The sequence below is a fragment of the Hyperoodon ampullatus genome, assembly GCF_949752795.1.
Source record: "Hyperoodon ampullatus genome assembly, chromosome: 20".
NCBI classification, from domain to species: domain Eukaryota; kingdom Metazoa; phylum Chordata; class Mammalia; order Artiodactyla; family Ziphiidae; genus Hyperoodon; species Hyperoodon ampullatus.
This window is the reverse complement of record NC_136933.1, coordinates 27,637,141-27,660,677: the sequence shown is the minus strand read 5'-3', so window position 1 is coordinate 27,660,677 and position 23,537 is coordinate 27,637,141. Positions and strand designations below refer to the sequence as shown.

The 23,537-nt window shown below is 38.0% G+C and overlaps 1 protein-coding gene across 1 annotated transcript in view; it reads left to right on the top strand.

Annotated features, from left to right (window-relative positions):
- CSMD1 (CUB and Sushi multiple domains 1) overlaps positions 1-23,537 on the top strand; it is a gene marked incomplete at its 3' end in the record, with an annotated part of 1,679,169 nt that overhangs the window by 1,165,497 nt on the left and 490,135 nt on the right. The window contains exon 15 of the mRNA XM_079726547.1: positions 9,323-9,410. Coding sequence (XP_079582673.1) covers positions 9,323-9,410 — 88 coding nt within the window. The remainder of the gene's footprint in view (positions 1-9,322; positions 9,411-23,537) is intronic.

Below are 23,537 nucleotides of genomic sequence, written 5' to 3'. Positions count from 1 at the left end.
TCCCTGGTGGCGCAGTGGTTGAGAATCCACCTGCCGATGCAGGGGACACGGGTTCGTGCCCCGGTCTGGGAAGATCCCACATGCTGCGGAGCGGCTGGGCCAGTGAGCCATGGCCACTGAGCCTGCGCTTCTGGAGCCTGTGCTCAGTAAGGGGAGAGGCCGCAACAGTGAGAGGCCCGCATACCGCAAAATAAATAAATAAATAAATAAATAAATAAAGTATATGATACATGCTGACATCATTTATATTTACTGTATTAGAATGTACTTAAATACAAGCTTCTGAAATCACATATAAACTATTATGATAAAAACTTTCTATGGGTACTCATTACTTAGATAATTAATATTTCCTATTTTTTAAATCTACTAATTGACAAATAAGGTTTTAGAATTTGAATGTATTACCTCTAAAATAAAATACTTAAATATCTGATATTTAAATATAAAGTAATTATATATATATGTATAATCCTGAAATCAATTATACTGTACACTGACTTTGAGATTTTTTTTCCCCTTTTCTCTCATGTTCCAAGGTTATTAAACTAGTACTTTAGATCCTATGCAAAGTAGGAATATAAATTGACCTGGTCAAATGCTTTCTTTACTGTCAGAAGACCATGAATAATTAGGTATCCTGCAAGACATCTCTGAGTAGGCCCTAAAAATTATTCATGAATCCTAAGTCTAGAGTCCTTAAATTCTCACAAAGAGACTAGAGCAGAAGTGACAGGCTATGAGACCTCAAGCTAAGGCAGCTTAGTCCCTGGGTGATGGTCACTCTGCATTTGTGGGGGCCAGTGGAGGTCCGAGACATCTCTTTTGGGTGCTGCCAGGATACATCCAAGTAAACATCTTCAAGGACGGTATGGAATCGGACAGCCATAAGGACAACTCTCAGGGATCTTTAAAAAATTTCAGTGCTGTGAATTTATACTGATTTTGTACTAACATTTTTTTTTTTTTTTTTGGTGGTACGTGGGCCTCTCATTGTTGTGGCCTCTCCCGTTGTGGAGCACAGACTCCGGACGCGCAGGCCCAGCAGCCATAGCTCACGGGCCCAGCCGCTCCGCGGCATGTGGGATCTTCCCGGACCAGGGCACGAACCTGTGTCCCCTGCATCGGCAGGCGGACTCTCAACCACTGCGCCACCAGGGAAGCCCAACATATTCTTATATTTCATTTTATTTGGATAGCAAATAAACATCTTGGTTTAACTTGAAGATACATAAAGAAAATAATTCCTCTTTGAATATTTGCTGCCATGGTGATTTTAGCAGTTGGAGCATAATTATTAATGTTATAGCCCTTATAAGAAATCTACTTGTTTTTTGCCTCTGTCAGGAAAAAAAAAAAAAAATCAATAAGAGGCAATGTTAAAGAAAAGTAAAAGCTTAATAGTGAGAGAATTTGGAGTATTTAAAATTACCTGGACCATAAGATCCCTGCAGGTAGTAGTTGGAATAATGTTAGAAAGACAGGTTTTGAATGCCGGCCAAATAGTCTTTATTTGTTGTACAGTAGGGAATCATTAATAATTTCTTGAAAGAGTTTCTCAATAATGCATTTATCACATTAGTATAGTTTATTACATTAGAAGCTAAAATATGATTTAAAAATTAATTACAGTAAACTAAGATAGTTTAAGACTATGGCCTTAGAATTGGAAATAAGAGAACATGGATAAAATCAAGATACGAAAATTATTTTAGTAGGCATTCAATTTCTAGTGTTTTAAAAGTCAGAGAAGTAAAATATGTAATGATAAAAGAGAGAGAGTCCAGACAAAAATGTCTGGCATTGTATTAAATTAAACACTTGGAAAATCCAGCCTAGACTCTCACACACAAGGCCAATTGTTTGTGGGCTGTTTCATTGTCCATCCATTAATCTGAGGTACAAACAATGCAGATCAAAGCAATGTGTTTTTAACAACTTATTTCTATGTAAACTATCCATTTTAAACCCTAATGTTGCGATAAGAATTTATTATCAAAACGTCAACAGTTCTTGTTAACCTGTTTCTGTAAAGCTTGTCTATATGTGCAAAAACAAAAACAAAACCAGTGACTGGTAAAGACTGCAAATATTCAGTAGAAAGAGAAAAGTACCCAAAATTCTGTTATGAATGTAAAAATGTCCCATGCGATGCCCTTTAAGTGAAAATAATCCTGTTATAGCTAAATGAAAGAAACTACTACAATATCAAAATGTTGTTGAAATGAACATTTAATCAAGTTACTAGTTTTTGAGGAAGGAGTAATACGGATGCTTCATCCTTGCAGAGATAAAACCTCTTGCAAATCAAACAGGGGAGAGGCTTCCCTGGTGGCGCAGTGGTTGACAGTCCGCCTGCCGATGGGGACACGCAGGGGACACGGGTTTGTGCCCCGGTCCGGGAAGATCCCACATGCCGTGGAGCGGCTGGGCCCGTGAGCCATGGCTGCTGAGCCTGCGCGTCCAGAGCCTGTGCTCCGCAACGGGAGAGGCCACAACAGTGGGAGGCCCGCGTACCGCCAAAAAAAAAAGGGAAATGCATTAAAAAGTAGGTGTTGCTTTTCATTTCAGTACAGCCTCAGTCCATTAAATGTTGAAGGAACAAATGTCAGTGTTGACTTATTTCAAACTGATTATAGCAGAAAAGCCTGAAGTTTACAGTATCCCCCAAACACATGCCTAGCATGGGTGTCTGTCATCTAAAGGTCATTGATAGAGTGGAGATGTTGATATCAAGGAATTTCACCCAGAATGTATTTTGTGTAACAACCTTCCTGACTGTTATGCAACTAGAAACATATACCACCTCTCTGAAGGTTTAAAATGATAAGAATTAGTCTCAAAAATTGATACAGCTGAAACATGTCTTTAGGTCTCTAAAGAAATAAATATCAACAGTAAAAATATGTTTTAATACAGCACAGGAGCAGTTTCACTAAAAAATGTGTTTCTTTAAATGGTTTCTATTTTGGATTATTATTTCAAAGGTATATAAACTGAATTTTATCATAAAAGAATGGCATCTTAAATGGAAGATTTAATATTTGAGTCAATTCATTGTTCTAGTGCTCTGGAGGTGGCTCATGGCATCGTGTGGAAAGCCTGTGAATCTGGTCTTTTTACTGCAGGAAAACTACCACCAGATGGTATTTGAACTAAAGCCTTATGGTTAGGACCATATATTATATTCATTTTTAATATAAAAGGAATTTTATTATTAAGAATTTTAAAAAGTTATTTTTAAAAGCCTCACTTCAATTTACAAACCCTTTAATATAAAATGTCTCATCAGCTTACTGCAAGAAATGTAAGCAAAGGAACCTGGACTTTGTAATCAATTGAATGGTAACTCTGTCCTCAGTTTCCTTTCCTGGAAAATGGGTTTAACATTATCTCCTCATGGGATGGTTGTATGGATTCAGTTTAGAATGTGTGTAAATGATACTTGGAGTTTCTAGCCAAGAGTAAATGTTTAATTTTACTTTATCATCATCATCATCAACATCATCACATTCTTAGCACTTCATTTACAATGATTTCTGATTGTTTCACTAATGTAAATGTTATCTCCACTAATTTGTTTATGGTCTCCTTTATCATAGAAGTAGTTGTTTATACTTCTTTTGTGTTAGTTGCTTCCTTTGCTAGGGCACTAGTCTAGCTATATAATTCATTAAAGCAAAAGTCCATTTTGAATTTGAATTGACAATCACAAGACATGTCCTCAAAGAACAGGATAATTTTGTTACTGAACCACATTTGGGTCCACTCACCTGCACGCAGTACCCAATCTACTGACACCAGGTTGTGGTGAAGGAAAATGCAGCGTTTATTGCAGGGCACCGAGCAAGGAGTCCAGGCAGCTAATGCTTAAAAGGCCCGAACTCCCTGAAGTCTTTCATGGAAAGGTTTTTAAAAACGGGGTGAGGGGAGGTGGGTTGTGGGGTCCATGATCAGCTCGTGGACATTCTTCTGATTGGTTGGTGCTGAGGTAATTGGGAGTCAACATCATCAACCTTCTGGTTCCAACTGGTCTGGGGTCTTATGTGCTTATGGGCAGCATGCAGTTAATTTCTCCCACCTGGTGGGGGTTTCGGTATCTGCAAAACAGCTCAAAGGACGTGGCTCAGAATATTTTTTATAACTCTTGAGGAGGAACTAAAAGTCCTTGACTTTGTTTAATGGCTAAAGTATTACTAGTTTGTCTTGCTTGACCATTTTCCTTTTTCCTGTGTTTTCTTACTTCTCTGATTAAATTTATTATTTGGAACTTGGGGAAGGTCTCGGAGGCTAAAGTTTTCTACAGACAAGAAGAAGGCAGAGGATGTGGGGGGATCTGTCCAGGGAAGGCCGCATAGGGTCCTGCTTGGTTACAATTTGATGGGTGAAGCATGTTCCTTACTGCTCTACATATCTCATAAGAAACTTGTGAGGGTCTAATGAGATAGTGTGAATCAGCATGCTTTGAAAAAGTCATTTGATTATTCATACATTAATATAATTTACACATTTAAAATCTAAATTTGAAGTCTTTTACAAACAGTCTAATTTATATCTGTTCATCCACTTGCATAACTTTACACCTTGCTTTACTGTCAATGATGGGTCATTAATCTACCTATGGAGTACTCCAGTTTTGATGTTAAACTCTAAGGTTTTGACTGCAGTTTCATATATTTATTAATATCTATGGCATATGTCCTGTGGGATTTGATATATAATTCCATAAAATTAGAGTTAAAATGATATTAAGCCCAGTGATTCCTCTCTTTTGAAAATGTTTCTCTGAGGCATTGGGATCCTGCTTGAAACAGATGGATCTCCATAATTCTTTGCAACTTTAAAGCTTCAGTTTTCAGAGAAGTTAATTGTTCATGATGCTGATGGAATAGGTAGTTGGGATTTGTGGAGCTCATTGTTTACTTGTGCATAACCTGTTTGTCATCATATTTTTTCTATCATTATCCCATTATAAGCCTATCTCTGTTTCAGAAAATCAGCCATATTTTACATACATCTCTCATCACTTTTTTGTTATCTTCTGCCATCTGCAAGCTGTTCAGACTTATCTGTTTCATTCTGTGCTCTCAAAGAATTCCAACTAAGTACACTTTTTTTGAATAAGTAGACAACTTTGACATTACTTTTAAAAAGATCCAGAGTGTTTTGAGCTGATTTGCATGGGTACCTCCAATTTGTCATTTATTTTTAACTACTATTCCATGTGAGAAAAACAGAAAAGCAGAATAGAAGTAGACCTTCCTAAGCCTTTAAGTTGTTTTTTAGACCAGCTTGGTACTCTAAAATAGTGTAGTGAGAACCACACTAGCGTGGGCTACGTCTGATAGAAACTATGATGGCCATTCAGCTTGAAGAAAATGGCTCATTTGACACAGCAATGACTGTTTTGCTTGAGGGAATGTGGGAGTCACATAACTGATGGGGGCAGAAAAAATACGGTGGAAGTAAGATTCTGCATTGGGGTTTGAACTTTTATTAAAACTAGAATCTTTTTAGAAAATAAATTTTAGAGACCTTTTAGTAGACTGCTGAGTGCAGGTTGGGAAACCTGCCCTAGCACCTGATACAGACTGTGAAACTATGGAGTTGGAGAAGAAAGCAGTAGAAATATCAGACTGATGGCAGTTGATTTGGTGGTAGGTCATTACTATCTTTCTTTGCATTCAGTTAATTTTTTTTTAATTGGAGTATAGTTGCTTTACACAGTTGTGTTAGTTTCTACTGTACAGCAAAGTGAATCAGCCATACATATACATATATCCCCTTTTTTTTGGATTTCCTTCCCACTTAGGTCACCACAGAGCACCGAGTAGAGTTCCCTGTGCTATACAGTAGGTTCTCATTAGTTGTCTGTTTTGTACATATTAGTGTATATATGTCAATCCCAATCTCCCAATTCATCCCACCCCCACCTTCCCTCTTGGCATCCATGTGTCTGTTCTCTACATCTGTGTCTCTATTTCTGCTTTGGAAATAAGATTGTCTATACCATTTTTCTAGATTCCACATATATGCGTTAATATATTTTATTTCTTTTTCTTTCTGACTTACTTCACGCTGTATGACAGTCTCTAGGTCCATCCATGTCTCTACAAATGGCACAATTTCATTCCTTTTTATGACTGACAGTTAATTTTTTATAGTGACACGTGACTCCCTCTCATTTCCTCTGGTGTTTATTCTATACATATTTTCTTTGTTGTGACCATGAAGATTACACATAAGATCCTAAATTTATGACAGTGTGTCTTAAATTGATACCAACTTAACCTTAATCACACACAAAACTCCACTCCTTTACAGTTTCCCCCAACTTCTATTTGTACACAATTATGCTCTCTATATTGTGTACCTATTAACATAGATTTGTAATTATTTTATGTATTTTTCTTTTAAATCCTATAAAAATTAAGTGGAGCTGTAAATCAAAATTACAATAATAGTTTGGTTTTTTTTTACTTTTTCCCATATTTGCCTTTACCAAAGAACGTTGTATTTTTATGTGGCTTTGAATTACTGTCCAGTGCCCCTTCATTTCAAGTTGAAAATGGACTCCTTTTAGAATTTTTTAATAGGACAAGTCTAGTAGTCATTCACTCCTCAGCTTTTGTTTTTCTGGGAATGTCTTAATGTTTCTCTCATTTTTGAAAGATAGTTTTGCTGGCTATAGAAATCTTGGTTGACAGTGTTGTTTCTTTCAGCACTTAAATGTATCACCCCACTGCCTTCTGGCCTAAAAGATTTCTACTGAGAAATCAACTGATAGTTTTATTGAGGATCTCTTGTTTGTGATGAGTTGCTTTTCTCCTTCTGCTTTCAAGATTCTTTCCTTGTCTTTTGGTAGTTTGATTATGTGTCTCACTGTGAGTCTCTGAGTTTTTTCTACTTGGAGTTTATTGAGCTCCTTAGAAGTGTATATCTATGCCTTTTCTGAAATTTGAGAGGTGTACAACCATTATTTACTCAGATTCATATTTAAGATAGTTTTTAAAAAATCTTTGTCTAATAAGTCCAGTTTGTGTATTTCTTCAGGGACTAGTGCCAGGATTAATTTTGTTTCTTTGAATAAGCCATGTTCCCATATATTGTTGCATGCCTTGTGATGTTTGTTAAAAAGTTGGCATTTCAAAGAAAGAGCCACCTTTCCCAGTCTTGCAGAGTGGTATGGGAGACTTCCACAAATGAGTGGGCCACTGAGCCTTGAGATCAGCCTGTGGTGAAGAAGTAAGGTCTTCTCAGGTCTTTACTGCTCACATGTTCTGTCTGGGTCTGGGTATATGTTTGTGTGTTTCTCCCCCAGCTGCTTTAAAATATCCTGATTCCCCAGAGAGCCTCATGGGAGCCTCTTCTCAGGGTCTTTTGTGTTCTGCAGTATTGCTCTGCCTGTATCTCTTGCCCACACCTGCCCGCTTGGCTGCAGTCCCCACGTAGTTTTTATAGCCAAGTGTCCACTGTTGTCTTATTGGCCTCCAGCTGCCATTCCGCAGCCTATGCCTGAGTCAGGCAAGGCAGGAACTAGTCCTTCAACACCGGGCTCACAGACGGGCCAGAACACTGTAAACAAGTTCCTCTTTGGTCCTCCTTCTCCTGTAGGGAACCAGGAAATGGACCCCTTCCTCTCACCAGTGCCATGTCAGGGAAGGGGCAAAACCATGTAAAAATTCCCTGAAATTTTCCACTATTATGAACGTGGCTTTTTCTTCATTGGACATTTGCCAGTTTCTGTAGATCTTTGATTAGTTTCCAGGGTTCCTACAAAGTTATTTAGCCTGTAGTTATTTATCTGATGTTTCCATGGGGGAAGGAGGCCTGGAGCTTCTATTCCACCATCTTCTCATTTCACTGCCCAACTTGCTGGATTATTTTTTTCAATTGAGAACATTAAATACTTAGGAAAGAAAATTTTATATTGTGGTAAGATTAGTATTTAATGAAGGGTTATATCCATATCACAGTTTCATCCTAATTTAGCAATAAAAACTAAATCTTGCTATAATTATTAGTGCCATTTTAATGCATAGTTTTAATTAAATGCTTAAGGATTTCAATATCTACCCAGATGTTTTTTTCCTTCTTATGGTATTATTCAAAATATATGTGAACATATTTATATTTGTAAGAATGCTTTTCAGGTGCAAATAATGAAATCATGTATTCAAATGAGTTTGAATTGTAGGAAATATATGAATCATCCAACAGGATATTCAGAGCTAATGTAGGTTTCTAATGTAGACTGTAATAATGTAATGTATTAATGTAATAATGTAGCTAATGTAGGTGAGATTAATGTAATGTAATCTCAACTGTGATATCAGGGGTCCTGGTTCTTGCTCAGTCTCTTCTATTCATGCTGTTGCCTCCATCTTTGAACTGTAGCAAGATGGTACCAACAGTTACACATTTGAAATTCAAACGTGGTCCAGAGTGAAAAAGAGATGATCTCTATGAGCTAACAGGAATGTCTCCCCAGAAACACTCCTGCCGGCTTCCTCTCAAGCATCATTGAACTGAATTGAGTCACAACCACCGTTGAACAAATTTCTGGAAAGAAAGAGGGAATTGCCTTGATTGGATTACACTAATTAGATAGAGTGGGATAGTTATTGGAGTAGCAGCCACTCTAACAAGCAAATGAATCCTTTAAAAACTATTCTGACTGTGCAACATCCCAGCAGGCGGGAAGGCTCTTTATAAAACAGATTCAAAAAAATAAATCACATCTGCACAAGAAGACCATTACTTTTTTTACTTCAATGATAAGCACGCTTGAGGTTTAAAATATAATAGGTAATTTTATGTAAAATATCTCTTGTATAGATCTTTTGTTTTGAATTTTTGAGTTTTATTTATTTATATATATGTATATATTTTTTATACAGCAGGTTCTTGTATAGATCTTAATAGATAATTAACATCTCCATTTCATCCATGGGAATGAATGAAAGCTTTCTTCTATATAACCTATGGTATTTATGGCATGATGCTCTTTTTTCCCATCATGCTATTAATTGTAACCTGTCATAAAGGCGATCATAATGAGAAAATGTTTTAAAATTAAATTTAGACTTCTTTAGTAGAGGAAAGAGTTCCAACCAAAGGCTGTTGGCATCCTGGGTAAGAAGTCTGTTTTTCAGGAATAAGAATAGGTTTATCTTAATCTAGCTAAATTATCTTAATTCTTAAAGAAATCACATGTTAAGGCATCAGCATTTAAGAAACAAATCTACCTAATGTAAATTTGTTATCTGGATATTTTCTGAACAGCTACATGAAAGTGTAATAATGTTTCTTTCTATTACAGTAACTCAAGGAGGTGTTGCTTTGGTCTCTGACATGTGTCCAGATCCTGGGATTCCAGAAAACGGCAGAAGAACGGGTTCAGACTTCAGGTAGGAGATGAAGTAATTATTTCAATAACATGTTATTTTCTAAGACCTATATAATTTCATCTTGTAGTTTTAATTCTTGATCCTTTTGATTTAAAGATACAATTTCTCAATTATTATGCATCTGTAATATCTGTAGAATTCTAAAAGATATTGTGCTGAAAAATTCCAGTTACTCCAGAGTTTGTACCTTTCAGTATATAAGCCATTATTAAAAATTTAACACTATATGGATATGATCAAAATTTGTCTCCAGGGGTTTTATTCTGTTTTTAATTTGCTACCTTCCCGTATTTGAATGCATTTTTGTTAATGTTTTAAAAAATAGATGGTACAAAAATTTAACTATAGCCTCATAATTATTTCATTAAATAAACTTTTATAATAATGAAGGTGAGTGGCAGTCAATGCAATTTATGACAGAAGATGTTATGATTCATTTTACTGGATTATGATTACTAGAGAATGCTTTATAGTTGTTACATTATGAATGTAGTAGTGATTATAATAGTGATTTTTTCTAGGTTTTTGCATTCCTTTCAATTACTTCAAGAAATTGAACATTTTCCAACTTACAAGATGGATACTAGTATTAGGAGTAAGCTGCAAAATCAAAGAGTAAAGGGGAGCAAGAAATATGTTTTTCTTTCTTATAATCTCACTATTTTTGAGAAAGAAACAAGAAAAGATGTTTGTAGAGTTTAGCCTACTAAAGTGAGCTGAAAATTGAAAGAAAGTAGCGATACTCTTATTAGAGAAGGAAGAAGAAATGTTACTCAGTGAAATTGGAGAAGCAGTGTTTTTTTTTAAAGGATAGAAAAATAATAAAATTGTCTGTAGGGTGGCTGTAATGAAGTAGGTAAAATGAAATATAATTTTTTTACATGAAAAGGAAACAAAAGTGTATAGCTGTGCTACTGAAATACTTTTGACTTCATAGTAGTGTCTGTCACGTTGCAAATGGAATAGACAGTTGGAATGTTTGCAGTTTAAATATCACAAACTTTGAGTGTACATTAAGGTGTGAGTATTTTCGTTCAGGTTCCTTTGGAGCAGAGCCTGAGATGGGGACTCTTACTCAAGTGGTTCTCGGAAAAGTGCCCTCTGGTTATGGGGAACAAAGCAGGATAGAATCAGAGTAGAAAGCTGAGCAGGAAGTTGACTTTAACTGGAGATTAGCTTCAGTCTCAATCTATGGGGAATTTCAGGGAACAAATCGTTTACGTTTTGTGCCCACCACCCTTGCCTTTCATCATTGGCTTCCTCCATTCGGCTCAAGGAAGTTCCCCAGAGCAAGAGTGATTATGAGTAGTTATTAGCACCCCAGGGGGGTTGTTGTGTCCAGTGGGTGTGGTGGTCAGCTAAGAAAGAAAACTACTGATTTCAAATGTAAAGTAGCTGTCAGTTGAAGGCATTCAAGAATTTGATCTCTTTTAAAATGATGCAAATAGATGAAATTTACACATTCTTGGCTAGAACCCATGGAGCTTTCTGTCCTTTGTATTCCTTTCTTATCTCAAAAGTTAGCTCCTACCAGAAAGTGTTTTTCAAACCTTGCTTCCCAAAAGCCTAACATATCCCTCCTTTAGAGTTACAGTGGTGACTCTGCATTATGCATTTTACACATCCATTTCTTCCACCCAACTTAAGCTTCTGCAGGCCAGGGATAGTATCTTATTGTCTCTGCCTCATCAGTGACTGGAATAGTGCCTGGTGCAAAGTAACTCAAAGGGTGTTTGTCAAAGGCACTTGTGTATGAGCGGATTGCCCATCCAGCACTCTGTCATCCCTGAAACTCAGAAACCTTGGTCTATGTGGCAGAGCTCTGTTTTAAAACAAAGCAAATTAAATTTTGTCTGACTATGCAAACTATTCAAATTGCATCGTATGATAAAGAGAACCAGAGAAACTGTTTAATCTTCAAAAGTTAGCAAGGAATTCAGAAACATTCAGGGCCAGTATCTGTTTAGCACGAGGGCAAGAAAAGATTTTATTAGTATCTGAGGTGAATATGCTGGCCTTTACTCTATCTCATTCTTATAACAGCCTTATTCCTGCAGCTGTTTAACTCAGGATAAGCATTGGCCATTGGGTCTGTGTTGATGTGTCTGGGGGGAAAGCCAGCTGGGTGTATGCATGGCGAGTCAAGAAAGGGACAGAGTGTCTCAGCTGAGACTTTCAGTCTTTCACTTTCTTAGTTTTCTGGGGAATCTCTATGCTGTTTACATGTCTCCAAGTTTATGGCAATTGAAGAATATAAAGATCAAATTTTCTAGAAAATTATATAAAATGTAAATATTATTATTTTGCCATCTATGAGTGTACAGTCTGTGTATACCTATATGTATATATACAGAACTGTGATAAGCTAGTTTTAGGAGCTTTTTTTGTAGTTCCTACAACTTTTTTTTATAGGACTTTCTTCCTAGATGATCCTGTCAACTGCAAATAAAGACAGTTTTATTTTTTCTTTTCAATCTGAATGTATTTTATTTATTTTTATTTCCTGGAGGAACTGTCTAGGACCTATATTACAAGGTTGAATAGAATTGGTGAGACATTCTTGACTTATTCCTGATCTTACGGGGAGAGCATTCTGATTTTCATCATTATGGAAAGGTATCTTAGGCCCGTTAGTTGAAATGACATGTGGATGTGCCTAGCATATAATAAGCCTACTGTAAACGTTCATGTTTTAAACAGAGTAGGGGGATGTTCTTAACTGTTTAAAGTCTTTTTGAGACTGGTTTTAATGAAAGGCAATTCAGTTCTTTCTAAATTCTTATAATCAAAATGAATGACTAACATATAATCCAACCTAATAACCAACATTGTCAAGATGAGTGGATGGAATTCATTTGTAGTTAGCACTGTAATTATGTGTAATTTGGGGCAGTTTTTGTTTGAAAAGAGTATACTTTATTAGGTTGGTAAAATATTCCTCATCTGATTTTATTTATACTATTATTCTTGTTTCTTTGGAAATCTTTTGTTTTCCCTAGAAAATCTAAATATTCATTCCAGTATTATCTATAAAGAATTCCAAATAAATGAAGCCTAAAATACAAAGCTTTCTTATTTGAATTTAGATCAATCCATGGACAATTTTCTGACAAATTTCTTCACCATCAGTTGCTCTCTTAAAGACAAAGTGTATTCATTAGAACTGATTATTAATGAATAGATTGATGGAGCAATTCAAATACAAATATATAAGGGATGGAGTTGGAGTAGAGATGGAGAGTTTATGGATGGATACTGGCATTTATTATTCATCTGTTTCCTATGCTAGTAGGATATATAGCCTATGTACAGGCAGATATAATTATCCCCATTTTGCAAATACAGCTGTTGAAATTCAGAATTTCAACATAATAAGATATCCAATCATGGTTAGAGCTGAGATTTGAAACTGGATCTTACTGACCTCAAACTTTGTAATAAGGTTTGACTTTAGTGGTTTGTAATAAGGAAAATGACAGTGACTAAACGGTTTCACACCTATCATGCAGGACCCCTGGAGAGAGGTGTGTAGTGTGTGGACATCACAGAGCAGCCAAGTGAGGAGTCAAGATACGGTTGAAATCCGACCTTGAGGCCCAGTGTTCAAAGCCATGCCTTTCAGCCTGGGGTTGCCTCTGCTCAGCACGAGGGATAACTTGTCCTAACTGATTACTGAGAGGGGTGTCGCATTCTGATCGGCTAGCAGCAGCCATGCTACTCACTGCGAGACCTTACAGTTTTCTTCATATATATTACATAAATATTATATATTTATATAAACACTACATACATTCACATGTTACAGATTCTTTATGTACATTTAGAATCCTAAGATATATCATTAAAATCTTTTACCATATGTAACACGTAATAGGGACCTCCCTGATGGCTCTCCTTTTCTTTCATATGAACTGCCCTCACTAACCTTCATAGCCAAACCCCATTTAGCAGCAACCCTAGATTTATACAAGCTGCAGTACCTATCCTAAAACTCCCTCCTCTTCAGACTAGCCACTGTACCCTCAGGGTCTGTCTTCCTGCTTTCCATCCCCAGTCACATTCTTCACCAAGGATGGTCTTCCTTCCTGCCCCGCCTATACCACCCATGATGGTTATTCTCAGTTGTTCTCATGATGGCTGTTCTCAGAGACACAAGTAGGGTAGGGCAGGCTAGTAGAGAACAGATGAGCATCCTGGAGAGGCCAACTTGGGAAGTACTGGCAGATGCTCCATGGTCCTCCCTAGGATTTATTTTTTGTAAGGTGGTGTGTATCCCAGTCTTCTCTGCCCTTCTCCACCTGCACAGGTGGCTTCTATTTGCAGGACACTCCCGCCTTGCTTCATCCCATTATTTCAACTTTTCCCAGCACTTTTGTGTTTGTGACACCCATTTATGTTTCTATCATCTTAGACTCATCTTAGAATGATAGAAACATACATTTATGTTAGATGTGTGTTTCTGTCATGTTAGGTCATGAGGTCCTGAAGGATTATTGATTTTATTTCTAATTATTGTGCCCACCACAGGGTAGACACTATTTTTTTGTTGAATTGCATTAAATTGAAGCTAACAAGCCTACCCCTAGGGATGTACCATCATAGCCTCATTAGTACTCCGCTAAACCAATTAAGTTTTAACACCCTTGGTCAGAGAATAGATCGATGACATTTTCTTAAAACGTGACCTGTGCTCAAAATGGAATTTGGGAGTTGAAAGAGTGATAGTTATGACTTCATAACTAAATATTTAACTTATATTATTGACACTTATATATCACCATTCAAGTTAATAACTTTTTGTTTGTTTGTTTGTTTTTTGCGGTACGTGGGCCTCTCACTGTTGCGGCCTCTCCCGTTGCGGAGCACAGGCTCCGGACGCACAGGCTCAGCAGCCATGGCTCACGGGCCTAGCCGCTCCGCGGCATGTGGGATCTTCCCGGAGTGGGGCACGAACCTGTGTCCCCTGCATCGGCAGGTGGACTCTCAACCACTGCGCCACCAGGGAAGCTCAAGTTAATAACTTTTGTTGCTATGTCTTAGCCCCCCTTTTTTCCCCAAGGCATCTTGCATAATACACTTTATGAAGTTAAGAGGTGCCAGGTGGAAGGAGAAACTGAGGTACATGATGGAAAACTACACAATCAGTGAGAAACAGAAAAAAATCTATAACCCAAGTCTCTTGATAAACTGATGCTCATTTCTACTAATTTCCACCTTCAACTATGTTCTTTTTCTTGTGACACATTGATGATTTTATGTACATCTATTAAAATATTGCTGTGGTGTGTTTTATTCTCTGTTGTAGTTTAGTCTCAGTGACAGCAGAGCTACCTGCCTCTTCTTACATGAAAATATTTAAGAACTGTACTTAGAGATGGTGTATAAACCAGGAAATAAGTATGGTGTTATTTTCCTTAAGAATTGATTTTTATTAAGTTCTTTCATTGAATTATTTTTTAAATGCTGGAGGAATGAGGGAAACACGGGTAAATTGTAAGCTACTGAAGGCTTTATTGTTGCAGCGTTCAGGGTGTCAGTGAGAGAACATAGTCTTCTCCGTGGATGGGGAGAATGGTGGAGAGGTATCTGGGTGGGGAGGGGGCTCTCCTTCCCTCCATCCTGTACATACACCTGCTTTCTTGGCTTGTTGGAATGTTTTTCTTGCTTTCTATTTTTTTCCACTTGCTATAATGGAAAAATTCAATTATACTTTACAGTTGGAGCAGATGTATCAATTGAAATCCTGATATTATATTTAATATCAGTTTCCCCCTTAGCTCTTTATTTCTATGATTCTATTTATTTATGTTTTCCATGATGTGTTGATACTGCCCATCCTCACAATATATAATAGTAGCATAAGAGATATTTTACTAAATGCTGATCACGGATGACCCAGATCTTATAATGATCCAGCCTTCCCTTCCTTCCAGTCTTGGCGCCAGTGCCTCTTCCTGAACATAGTCTCTGAAACACGCTTTTCATTCACACCCCTCACTCCCTCTATGCTTTCCTTGCTTTACTTTTGCTTCCCAGCACTGAGCAGGACCCAAGATAATATACCTGCCTGTGTTTACAATGTTAACTTACTACACATAACACAGGTTTCTGCTCTTTCTCCCACAAACATGTAAACTCTGTAAGGAATGGACTTGGTTTTGTTCATTGTTTCATTCCCAGTGCCCAGCGTAGTTTTCAGCTCATAGCGAGTGTTCAGTAAATATTTCTTAAGTCATTTCCTTCTATTTTATATAAGAAATGCATGTATATTTACATATTGTAAGGCAATGGTTAGTGTTGTTTTGATACGCAAAATTTTGATTTACAGGTAAATTTTCAGGAATATAATTATTACAGAGAAATAAGCTACTACTTATTTCTTCTATATTCTGTATTCGGCACTGAATCCCTACTATTTGCTAGATAGTTTGTGTACATCATTGCTAATCATAATAACAGGAGGAAAATATAGATTTCATTATTACTATTATTAAGAGATTATTGCATTATTTAGCCTGATTTTTTCCCCATGAAATAAAGAAATAATCAGTTTACTAATAAAAGGAACCAAGTTTTGGGGTCTAGCATATGGCATGGTGATGATACGTAACAATGTTTTATTGTATACTTGACAGTTGTGAGAGGGTAGATCTTAAAACTTCTTACCACATACAAAAAATGGTAACTATGTGAGGTGATGGATACGTTAGCTAACATTATTATAGTGATTATTTCACAATATATACATGTATCAAATCATCATGCTATATACCTTAAACTTACACAATGTTATAAGTCAATTATATCTCAACAGAGCTAGAAAAAATAAATGAAACAAGTTAAAAATGTTTTAGAGTTTGAATTAAGTCCATATTTGGTGTTTTGTTAATAAGCAAAATTTGGGAACTATAATGGGAGCAATAGGAAATTTTAAAAACACTCAAGCTAGTTTCCTGTTGGAAAAGATTCACCTCCTATGACATAATCCCTTTGCACTCAGTGTTCCCAGGGGAACAGTCAAATAACTGTCTTTTATTTTTTGGAACCCAAGCATTAGCTTATTTCTGGATGCAGGGTTGGGTCTGTAAATGATTTCTTTACTCACCTGCACAAGTGGAAAAAACAAGGTGAGGGCGACAGAGCATCCCTGCTAGAGTCTCCATATCAATAAAACTGGTGAGTGTAGACCTTTCCTAACACCCTGCATTTAGATTTTCAGCACCAAAGTCCCCTGACAGGCTCCAAAGTGTTTTTAGAATTTGAAAAATATTTAAGGAACATAACGCTTTTCTATGCCTTTTACTGAATGCAAGCACTTCACTTTCACTATTACTAGGAAACTGAAGTAGTCTAGAAAAGATATTTGCCAGTGACTACTGCTCTTTCAAGGAGCATTGACTGTATTTTTAAGAACTACTTAATGAAATACCACAACCAATATTTTTCTGTTCACACCATTTGAAACCTTTACGTCCCTTTGAAAAAGGGCACACTGGGAATGTTTCAGGTCTCATTTATCTGGCTAAAACTGTTTCTGATAAAGAATCCACCGAGTAGAATTCATGGAATATTCTTCCTCTCTCTCCCAGTCTTTAAAGTATCTGTAATAGTAAATTAATTTTTGTCAAAATATAATATCCATTTAAATAGTTGTCTGGGAGAATTGTTCATTGTTATTGAAGCATACATCAATTTCTTAATTTCAAAATGCAATAGGTAGTTGATTTTTTTCAATAACCCAATTATCATGACCATCAGAAATGGGATTTTAGGGATCCTTTAAATATTAACACTCTTTAAAATGACCTTCTTTAATACAGTTTGTTTCTCTGTTTCTTGGCTTCCTCATCTGTAAAAGAATGGGCAGAAATAGAAGATGATGATTTCTGTGGTCCATCAGAGCTATAAAGCTCTGTGTCTCTTGGTCACGTTTTTGCCATAGTCTAATAAGATTTTACACAACTTCTATGAGGCTCCCTTTCAGTTCTGATGCACTTGACCCTTGCTGAGAATTGGTGGTTTAGAGACTTTCTATGTTTCCATATTTATATTCTACGGTAGCTAGTTAGTTAATAGAGAGGGTAATTTGTTAGGTAGTTTTTGGATTTGACTAAGGTCAGTATATTGATAAAACCAGTCTGCGCCCTTTACCTGACAGTTGCATTCTTTTTGCACCACCTTCCTAAATTCCATCCGGAGGGCTCCCTAATCTTCCTATTTGTGAAAGTGGGGAGGAGAGGAGGGGAGGAGAAAGTCAGGTGGCAGGCATGTGGGAAGATTAGGAAAAGAGGGTTCGTTAGTTCTTAGCTTATTGATGCCATCTACAGTTTTTTCTATGTGTGTTTTTAAATTAATTCCTCAGCTCTCTTTACAGAGCAGACTTCTGTTAAGTGTTCAGTAAGAACTAGAACCAACACTGCCCTTTGCGGGAAGCAGAGAGGGTGCCCTCAGGGTGGAGCTCCCACGGCTTTGCTGTGGAGGGATCCTAGGGACCTAGACTTTGCTTTGCAGCTTCTTGCTCTGACGAAGTGGACTCCCTCTGGGAGGGCAAGGCATCACCATCTGGTCCCATTGCATAGTCTGGTGTAGGGACAGTTCATCAGATCTTGCTCAGAGCAGACTTGGATAACAGACAAGAGAAAGGGAGCAGGAGATTCTTGGGCCAGTGGGAAGGACCACCTTGTAGAGAGCAGCAGGGCCCATGCTGGGAAGGCTGGTTCCAGGGCATTGATGGAGCACGGCAGTAAGTGAGGGCAGCCACACAGATCACTACCTGGGGCCATGGGTAGGGAGGTTGAGGAACCCATCCTTGTATTTACTAATTCATTGGTTTCCTTAGCCAAAATGAGCCGAGCCCTTAGAACTGTGATGTGCTCCTGAGATAAAAGGAGAAACAAAGAAGGATCAGGAGAGGGATTCCTCTGTTGTAGACAGAATAGCAGGGAAAGGCTCTGGGGAGATAACTTCAGAGCTGAGCTCAAAAGATGAGAAGGACTGCCCCCATCCCACCATGCAAAATAGTGGGGTGGGGGCAGTCCAGGCAGACGGAAGCACATGCAGAGACCCTGAGGTGGAAGAACCCTTCCTGCCTCTCTTCCCTAGAGGTGAAAATAAACATTAAGGGCTTAGTCTAAACGAAAGGAACTTAAAGCAGACACACCAACCAACAAACCCATAGCTGCACAGAGAAAATGGTGTGAGAGGAAGCGAGGCACATCCATCTGTGCAGGTGGTGTTTACGGTTTGATTCTATACACCTACATGGCTTGGTGTGATTTTAGCATCACCTGCCCCGAGACACCTTTTCTGCTTGAAACATGATGCTTTCCCTCAGGGAGCCTTGCCTCTGGGAACTGCCTCACTGTGTGGCCTTTCCCAAGCCTCATACCCTTCCTACTTCTGGGCTTTAGGTTAATATTTCTCAAAAGAAACATTGTGTGGAGTAGTGAAAGAGCAAAGCTGTACCTCAAAGAGAGGGAAAGGAGAAGGGGTGAATCAGGAGAGGACCCCAAATCCCCAAGTCTAAAGGGGAAAAACTCTGGAGCAGGAAGGAATGGGCCCCTCTTTGGAACAGCAATTGGAAAATACTGTTCTGGACAAACCAGGCTACTTGCAATTCCCTGAATAGATCACCAACTTTGACACCAACGGGGCTTTCTATGGTGGGTTTCACTCTAGAACACAGATACTCATTTTGAGAAAAGTAAATAAATTATATGGATCTTTTAAGACCCAACCCAAATTTCAGTTTCTGGCAATATCATTGTTTTGCCTTTTCACTGAGGGCAGAATCATTTTCCCATAGTAATTTATATTTCTTTACCTCATTGCCCAGTGGTTGTTTGATGAAGTATTTCCTGCCCCCAGTAGTTCATCAGTACAGCCTTATGACTAGCAGGGCACCCCGTGCTTAAAAGCCTGACCATAACCAGTTGTGAACCAATGCAGGCGAGCTGTAATAAAGGCTGATAAAGAGGAGGAAGAGTAGATGGATTTCTTTGCTACCGTTACTTCTCAGTCCCATTTTACTGACAGATTGACACATGTAGCCTCAGGAAAGTGACTTGTCTTTCTCCACTTGTTCAGCATGTGTTTTCGAGTGCCTGTGATATGCCAGGCACTGTTTAAGGCAGTGGGGATATTTTATTTGTAGGAGGAGGACTTGAGTCTAAATGTACTAAAGATGTTGAAGAACATTGGAAGTGTTCCTGACAGTTTTCTTCTCATTTCTTTTCTTGTATCAAGTGTCATTTCTTTCCTTCCAAAGTTACAAAAATACCTTCAAATTCTTCCTACTACAGTTTTCTGGAAGCTTTAGCACCTACTTCCGGAAACTACCTGTATAACTAATTTTATTTATGAGAAGTAAATATTTTTTCATGAGAAAGAAGTAAGCAGGAGGAAGAGGAAGAGAGAGACAAATGAGAGAGGAAGGGAGAAGGAGGAGGAGGGAGCGGCAGAGATGGGGAGGGTGGGGGGGCTTGTATATGCTAAGAAGAGTGATATTGTTGTTTGCAGAGTCAGCGTCAGTGCATGTGAGCGGTTTAGTTACAGGCCCATGAATTCAGAGGTGCAAAATGTAATCTTCTTTGTACTGGCACTGTAATTAATTTCTTTTTCAATATCCGCATTTAATCTGAGTCAGAAAATTGTATTTATTCACTCTTAAAGTTTTTGAAATCCATAATTTCTTAGTCTGTCAGGTTTAGTCAACTGTTCACTTCCCGTCCCCCTCTGCTGCTGATGTTATGCCAGGGCTTAAGGAAAGGCCCTCATTTCAATGGTGGGGAGTGGTCATGGCTTCCCCGCCTTATCCCTGCCCCTTGGATCCCTGTCCTGATCGTCCCCGGGCCCCTGGCCGGGCGCACGTCCTCTTCCTGGAGAGGAGATGTTTCTGAGTCTGGGGCTTCCTTTCCACCCATCACAGCCAATATTCAAGAGGCATGAGCACCCTGGGGACGACCTCCTGTGTCACTCGAGGGCCCAGGGTCTCCACCTCCTAGTCTTAGGCTCCCATGCTGCCTTTTCTTCTTTAGAGAGGCTGTGCCATAAGACACAGACTTGTCCATGGGGTCGCAGCTGGGAAAGGGGAACGGACCTGTGTTAGCCCTGGGGGCCCACACACTGCCCTGGGCAGGGCTCGGTCTTGTTCCACTGCCTCACCCAACTTGCTTCCTGGTCCAGGGTGTGGTGGATACCAGGGCACTGCGTTCCACAGCCCTGACACCACCTGTCACACCTCTGCCCGCTCTGGCTCTCCATGTTCTCCTCGCCTGCCTCAGCTTGGCCTTGTGTTTTGCTTTGCTTTTATGTTTCATAGTGGGGAATGAGGAATGGGGAACAATGTATCATCACTGCTCCTTGAAACATATTTCACACACCTGGATGACACTTCTGGATTTAGACACCTATAATTTTACTTCGTGCTCTGCCAGTGTCAGCATCCTCGGGGTGTAAGTAAAATACAGGAGAAAAATCACAGGTGTGAATCCTTGTGCCTGTACACACACACACACACACACACACACACATACACACACACACACACATACACACACACACACACACACACACCCCACACACACACACACCACCCTTTACCACTTCACATATTATCCTGCCACATGGCTCCAGTACTTCTCAAAAAATAGTTAGGCAAGAGGGAGGAGATATGGGGATATATGTATAGGTATAGCTGATTCACTTTGTTATAAAGCAGAAACTAATACACCACTGTAAAGCAATTATACTCCAATAAAGATGTTAAAAAAAAAAAAAGCTGATGAGGAAGCCTAGGTGACCTTTGTGTCTTGGGCTTCTAGGGATTTTAAATTCTCTTGATGACCCACACAAAATCTTTGAAAATTTATTAAAATTTCAGTTGTTTCCTTTTTATACATAAAAAAAATAGTTAAGCAAGATATCTATACCTTTGGTACAGTGTGGTTCCAGATATAATTTCCCCATGTCATTTGTGTTCATTTTACAAAGAGAAATACAGCAAATTCTGACTTCAACTTAATTCTAAAGAAAGTTTTTTGCTCTAATTTTTGTGCTTTCTGTTACTTAAATGTGAAAACAGTATAATATAATGTGTTTCTCCTTTTTGCTGCAGATGCAAAATGTGTAAATGCCTACCCCTGATGCCTAAAAATAGTATCTATTTTTTTGTATTTATGAATCTTTAAGTATGTTGTTTGAGCTGGATTTTTTTTAACCAAGAGACAGATATCTATCTATGTATCATCTATATCAATCTATCAATCTATTTATCCATTTAGAAAATTCTAAATGGGGAAACTAGTTGCTTCAATAGATTCAATCAACACCAGCCAGCATGGATTGAGGTAACAGGTGGGATCTGCCCATCTAGCCACTCAGGTAGGTCAGAGTCATCTCTGAATTAATGGATAGTTACACATCACAGCTAAATCAGTCCACATCCTATTTTGGATTCTAGTTTAATCTTTTTTTTTTTTTTTTTTGCGGTATGTGGGCCTCTCACTGTTGTGGCCTCTCCCGTTGCGGAGCACAGGCTCCGGACACGCAGGCTCAATGGCCATGGCTCATGGGCCAATCCGCTCCGCGGCATGTGGGATCCTCCCAGACCGGGGCACGAACCCGTGTCCCCTGCATCGGCAGGCGGACTCTCAACCACTGTGCCACCAGGGAAGCCCTAGTTTAATCTTTAAGTTACTTTGTGTGGGGGTTTTTTTTTTAGAAATAGTTATAGTACCAATCTTAAATAAATGCACAAATAGCCATTCTCTAGGAAAACCATATTTAGAAATAGTTCATTCACCTAGAAAGTCTCTTCAAACTATAGGTAAAGTCAAGTAGATGGTGACAAATGAAATGTCTTCATAATTCAAACTTTGAATGATGAGCCTTTCAGAAGTGCTAAGCATTGAAGAAGTGAAAAATGTGTTTTTTTCTATTCTGTTCTATTATATTTAAAACACCAAATTATTCTGCTTCAACTATTTAACTTAAAATTTGCCATTTGGATATTTATTATCAATACACAATTTATCTTGATCTTATACAAAATCACTTTTCTGTTATTTTTGACAATTTCCAGCTACTAACAATTGTCAAAATTGTATGACAAAATAATTCTTAGGTGTTCTAAATTTAATTGCCAATGGGAAGATACTAATTTCTTTTTTCCTGTTATTTTCTTCTGAGTGCTTTCCAGAAAACCAAATTAATCTTCCTAATGTTATACATATGCCTTCAAACATAGTAATCATAAAATCAAATCATAAATAAAGGCTTAGTTTATTTTATATTTGAAGCTGAAAGTGTGCATGGATTTTAAATTGAACTGATTCAAGTGCTAGATAAAACCAAAGCATAAGTTTGAAAATAATAAATTAGAAGTTGGATCATCATCAGTTTCAAGCTCAACCCTGTTCATCTCAATGCAGAGACTACTCCTCATCTCCACTCTTGGGAATGAGTTTACCCGTCAGTGGCTCTGTTTTCCAAACTGCCATCAAGCTAAGAGATTGCTCTTGTTAATAATTTTAATGCTTTGAAAGTAGGGAAGCCTCACTATTTTATCAGTTGTTATTTCCAGTCATTTGTCAAAAGGTTTCAGGACAGAAATTAAGGAATGAGTTCCATATCAGACTCTGTACATACTGAGGACTGATTTCCCCAGAACCCAGATGGAGATTTCTGGACTAGATCTTCTGTGTGTGATACACTACAGTGATTATGGAACATTAGGAAGAGTCTTCTACCTTCTGCGGTAGAAGAGGCTTCTGTAGTTTTTGTCTGCTGGAAATCTGAGGAGAGTGTGAACTCTGTTAGGTGTGAGAGAGTTCTATCTCAGTGAGTGAGAGCCAATGGGGCAATCTAATAGTAGGATTTTAAAATATTTAAAAATTTAACTTGTAATAAAATCAGAAGTACTACGATTATTGCAGTATAGAAACAAAAGTGTACTTGTGATTCTATTACCACTCTAAAAATAGTTTTATGCCTAATTTTCCTGATAGACAGATTCAGATACTTATATAGATAACTGTTACCTGGGATCACAATTTTGTATCAAGCTTTTTTCTTCTCTATATCGCTATATATTTTGCTCATTTTTGTAGAAATGTATTCATTCAAATA